Source organism: Condylura cristata, unplaced genomic scaffold (genome assembly GCF_000260355.1).
Source record: "Condylura cristata isolate star-nosed mole 26May11 unplaced genomic scaffold, ConCri1.0 scaffold00037, whole genome shotgun sequence".
Classification (NCBI taxonomy): domain Eukaryota; kingdom Metazoa; phylum Chordata; class Mammalia; order Eulipotyphla; family Talpidae; genus Condylura; species Condylura cristata.
Genome location: NW_004567138.1, coordinates 10126199 through 10131590, shown reverse-complemented (window position 1 = coordinate 10131590; position 5392 = coordinate 10126199). Strand labels below are relative to the sequence as shown.

The following is a 5392-nucleotide window of genomic DNA, read 5'->3' as shown; positions in this document are numbered from 1 at the left end:
GAGTGCACTGGACTATGGTGATGGCACACGGGTGATTTGGTGATGGGGAGCCCATGGAGATTACAACAGAGATGGGAAAAGGCACAAAATGATGTAAAAATAAACTACTATATTAAAAAATTAAAAATTGAGTTTATTTCATTTTATTTTATTCAAAAAACCTAACTTGGCAATAGTTTTAGATTTACAGAAAATTTGTGAAGATAGTACAGTGAATTCCTACATATCACTCACCTAGCTTCCCCTACTGACCTAATATGGCTCCATTACCATGAACTGAATTTAAACTGGTTTAATTAGATTTTACCTAATTTTATTTTTATGTTCCATGTACAATCCTAAATATATAACATAGATAAAGAGATAGGTAGGTAATCTAGTCACCTTAGTCACCTCTGAGCTGAGACAGTTTCTCAGAATTTTCAGTTCTGGTGACCACAATTTTGAGGACTTACAAACCAGACATTTTGTTGAATTTTCCTCAGTTTGGATCTCTGTTATTTTTCTGTAGTTAGACAGGAATTGAAGATTTTTCAAAGACTAATGAAGTGGTCTGCTTAACATATTAAGGGTAAAGGCTATCAGCATGTTTATCTCTGTTGTTGACCTTCATCAGCTGCCTGAGGTAGTGTTTGTCAAGTTTCTCTACGGGAAAGTCACCTGCTATGCTGTGGCAAGTCTGGTGGGGGTAAGGCTTTTTTGGTTAGTAGTTATACAATTAGTTTAAATTCTTCAGATTTTTCACGAACCTTCATTTATCCAGCCACTTGTGTTCTAAATACTTATTTTTATTGAATATATCTGTATATTAGCCTCTTGAGTTTTAAAAAACATTCTTTGGTGACCTCCCAAATTATGGTCTTAATGTTGATATGTTATGGGATTTGACTCCCATAATTACATTCTGCTAATTCAACATAAGTAATTTATTTTCATTCTTTAATTTTTTGCAGCACTTCATATTTTGTACTTTTCTTTATACCTACTTCTATATGTCTTATATAGCTAACAATGTTTTGTTTTATATATATTTTACATCATTTTTCGTTTTTGTACAACAGTTCCCATGAAATTCCCGCCACCAATTCAGCCATGTTATCTAGCAATGTTTTATAGAGCTGAGATTTTCTTTGTAATAAGAAAATGTTGATTATTGTACAAAAATTATGGACAGTCTGTTTGCTTCCCAATTTCTATTTCCAGTATTGTTTTGTTGCTTTTGGTAGTTAAAACTTGAAAAAATAGGATTTAAACTCCCTAACTTCAAAGAAGTATGACAGATGTGAGCATGTCACATTCCTGCCTGAGCCTGACACTAGTGTGTCTCCAGGACACATAGCATCTTCTTTTTAATATATACTTTATCCTACATAAAAAAAAATCCTCTATTCTTTTCCACGCGTATCTGTTACCAGGCAGCTATCAAATATCCACATATGCCCTTCTAAGTTTTTTTTTTTTTTATTCATACAGAACTGGGGTACAGGCCAGAGATGCGGAGGGTGAGAGGGTTCACCAGATACAGAGTGGGGAGCAGAACAGGCAGATCGACGAAGTACACTGCTGAGGGGAGCAGTGGGCGGGTCAGGAGAGGTCTGCCGCGCCATGTGGTCACCTCCGGGGCAGGCGGGAATCGAACTCATGCGGAAGCGGCTTTAGATTCTCAGTGCTGTGCTTTAACCCGCTGCGCCACCAGGGAGGGCCCCTTCTAAATTTTTAACATTAATTTACTTCCTAACTTTTGGTTTACTAACATTCAGCATCTCAGTATTTCATGATACTGAACCATACTAGCTTGTTTGAAATTCCTTTCTAAAGGGTATTTTGAGAAAATAATGCAGCCTTGCTGGGTTCAATGATATCCTCTAGCACTGCCACTTCAGTTAAACTGAAAGTTGATTGCCAATCTCGTTCTTATCTACTCCCACAGCACTCCTGATAGCTTAAAAACAGGTTCCTTACTCGCACTCGCTCAGGACCTACGTGGTTGTTACCCCGTAGCCACTGAACTTGGTTCCTGCTCCCAAAGACTCTGGTAAGGTGTCGACTAAACTACTTGCGGCCAAGAGCTTCCGAGGACGGCTGCTCTACCCATCCAGGTGCTGAATCCGATCCAACCCATAGGGCTTCAGCACCCATGCGCTTTGTCTTGTTTTTCCAGCCATAATGGTACCTAGAGGACAGCTTCAGGGAACCCTACTAACTAGATGACTACTAAAGCCCTGTAACTTTATACTTAGGTTCATGTAGCTGTACCGTTTCTGTCTAGTTGTGAAGTTGTGGGTTTTCAGTTTGTGCACAGCCTTTACCGATAACTTGAGTGGCTCTGAAAAGAGCCTTTGGTTTCTTTCCTCTTCAGATGTTCAGGCCACTTTTTGGGATTCACCACGTGAAGCGCTTACTTCCTCTGGACTTTGTGATGATGGCTCTCAGTCTTCTTGGGCAGCAGCACTGCCTGGATGTTGGGTAGGACGCCGCTTTGTGGGAGGGTCACACCACCTAATAGTTTGTTGAGCTCCTCGTCGTTGCGAATGGCCAGCTGCAGGTGGCGCGGGATCACGCGCATCTTCTTGTCTCGGTATGCGTTACCTGCCAACTCAAGGATCTCTGCCGTCAGGTACTCTAGCACCGCGGCCAGGTACACTGGGGTACCGGCCCCAATGCGCTCAGCATAATTGCCCTTGCGTAGCAGACGATGAATTCTACCCACTGGGAACTGTAAGCCTGCTCTAGATGAGCGAGATTTTGCTTTAGCATGGGCCTTGGCTCCCTGCTTCCCTCGGCCAGACATTTTGACAGCCAATCTTCAGCTAAAGAGAAGAGTGACCGTTAGAGAGGTTAGAGAGATTAGAGAGGACGATGGAACTCTTTATGTACTAATACGGGTGGTGATTTGCTCTCTGATTGGCTGATACCTTCTAGCCAATCAGAATGTCTTGTTGAAAGACCCTCATTTGCATTCATGCCAACCCCACTATCCAATCAGTTGTTGGCTGCCCAGTACGTCATAAGAGGCTGTGCCTATAAATACGACTCTTCTCACCCTCAAGTACCTGTCGCTAGCTAGGTAGTGACGGGAGCGGAAGAAGCTGTAACTGGAGAGTGGTAACGCTGTGCACTCACCATGCCGGAGCTGACGTCCAAGGGCGCCACTATTTCCAAGAAGGGCTTCAAGAAAGCTGTAACCAAGACCCAGAAGAAGGAAGGCAAGAAACGCAAAAGATGCCGGAAAGAGAGCTACTCAATTTATATTTATAAGGTGCTAAAGCAGGTGCACCCCGACACGGGCATCTCGTCCAAGGCCATGAGTATCATGAACTCCTTCGTCACCGACATCTTCGAGCGCATCGCGGGCGAGGCGTCCCGCCTGGCGCACTACAACAAACGTTCGACCATCACTTCCAGAGAGATCCAGACGGCCGTGCGCCTGCTGCTGCCCGGCGAGCTGGCCAAGCACGCCGTGTCCGAGGGCACCAAGGCCGTCACCAAGTACACCAGCTCCAAGTAAACCGCCAAGTATAAGCATTCTTCTAACCCAAAGGCTCTTTTAAGAGCCACCCACATCTTCTGAAAAAGAGCTGTGACACGGTTCCATCTGAGGCAGAGGCCTTTTGCAGCCATACCTAAAGTGGCTTTCCTAAGGCTGGTGGAAGTCAAAACACATGGTTAGTGGGATACTGTCCATTCAGGTAGATTAACTGCCCCACTGCTCCTAAGCTTAAGGCTAAATTTCTATAGATTGAGGGACCCTAGGGGACCACACGGCAGGAGCAATCTTTCCAAGGGGCGCCACTAAAGATGTTTCTGTGGCACGTGTCTTGATGCCACTACACCAATAGTGTCCAAATAGGTGTGGAGACAAGGTCACCGTCTCTTTAGGTCCTATCAGAAAACTGCGTGGTGAGAAACTCTGGGGACTTAAAAGTGGTTTAGGGACATTAAGACTTGTCCACTCACAGGGCTGTTTGTAGATGAGGATAGTAGCCTCCAGTGGCAGGGATTTGAGGCACAAAGAGCAGGGCTTTCTTGGTCAGATGCCTTCTGCATTTGAGGCTTCTAGGCTGTGCTGAGACTCACACTGGAATGTGAAAATACTAACTTTGGTCATTCATACTGGAACCCAACCTCCCGGCTAATGACCGTTGGTAAGCTGTATCTAACTGAAACTTGTTTATATTAAAAGTGGGTGAAAATCTACACAGTTCCTAAGAAAATGAAGATTGGTATTTATAGGCCGGATGTAGTGTGTCTATGTAAATGAGGTGGCGCGGTAAGGCTCCCTGATTGGATACAAAGGTATCAGCCAATCCGTTTCTCATTGACTATAAGTCCCGCTGTGCGGAAGGGTAGTTTTTTCTGTTGTAACGGTTCTCTGTCCGTTAGAGGGAAGCAGGGCCATAAGACTCGCGCCAAGACCTCAAGACACGCTCCCCGCGGGCCAGGCAGCAGTTCTCCGTGGGCCCGTGCACTGCCTGCACCTTGTGCTGGGCAAGGTGACGATCGCGCAGGGCGGCGTCCTGCCCAACATCCAGGCCGTGCTGCTGCCCAGATGGAGCGTCACCACCACAAAGCCAGAGCAACCTCGCAAGATGTAAAATCCAGCGAGTGACCTGAAAGTCTGGTCACTCAAGCCCAGACTGAACTGGATTCAGCACCCCCCCCTGCCCCCAAACTGAAACCAAAGGCTCTTTTTAGAGCCAGTCGCCATTTCTGAGAAAGAGCCTAGGTTTGTAACAACTTCCCAAAGAACAGTAGTTGATGCCATCAGTGACAAATGAGAATTGGCCCCGACTTTTAGTGTTTTCATAAACGGGACTCTGAAAGAATATCTAGTTTGGGTGACTCAGGTCCCTAAAGTAGTATAATGTATACTTTTGAAAAAGTAACTCAAGATCTTGGGGTGGAACTATAGTAAAACAAAACATCTAATTTCAAATAGACAAAGCGTTTCTTATTAGGATCCTAGCAAAGGAAATGCCACTCTGCCTTTGAAAAAAAGCACAAATTTAGGGCTGTTGTGAGAATTTACACAATTCCTATGAAAATGAAGATCTGGAGTGAAGGAAAGCAGTTTGGCTTAGCAGTTTAGCTTGGTTAGCAATTCTGGGCCTCAGGCTGATAAGGAAGTGCCCTCAACCTTGACTAGGGTCTGGCTGTCTCCATCCCCGCACAGACCCAAAAACCCCAGCTTATAGGTTCTTTTGTAAATATTTTTGATACTTCCCACCCGCCTAGCCAATGGGCGCAGGCCACGGTAGCCCCTTTGTTACAGTAATCTCCTTTTCATGTATATAAGCTTGATGCTGAAAATAAAGACATGGACTTTTCCTGGTGAACAGACTCACGGTGTCCATCCTTTTTCCTTTCATGGAGTCCTTGTGTAAGGTTTGTA

At 44.7% G+C, this 5392-nt stretch overlaps 2 protein-coding genes across 2 annotated transcripts; one reads left to right on the top strand and one right to left on the bottom strand.

Annotated features, from left to right (window-relative positions):
• Window positions 1-2398: 2398 nt before the first annotated feature.
• LOC101630021 (histone H2A type 1-A) lies at window positions 2399-2791 on the bottom strand. The gene has a single exon (XM_004693294.1). It carries the CDS (start codon window positions 2789-2791, stop codon window positions 2399-2401), a length of 393 nt encoding a protein of 130 aa, XP_004693351.1.
• A 333-nt stretch (window positions 2792-3124) lies between these two features.
• Window positions 3125-3508, top strand: LOC101629801 (histone H2B type 1-A). Its single transcript, XM_012732933.1, has one exon. It carries the CDS (start codon window positions 3125-3127, stop codon window positions 3506-3508), a length of 384 nt encoding a protein of 127 aa, XP_012588387.1.
• The last annotated feature ends 1884 nt before the right edge of the window (window positions 3509-5392 follow it).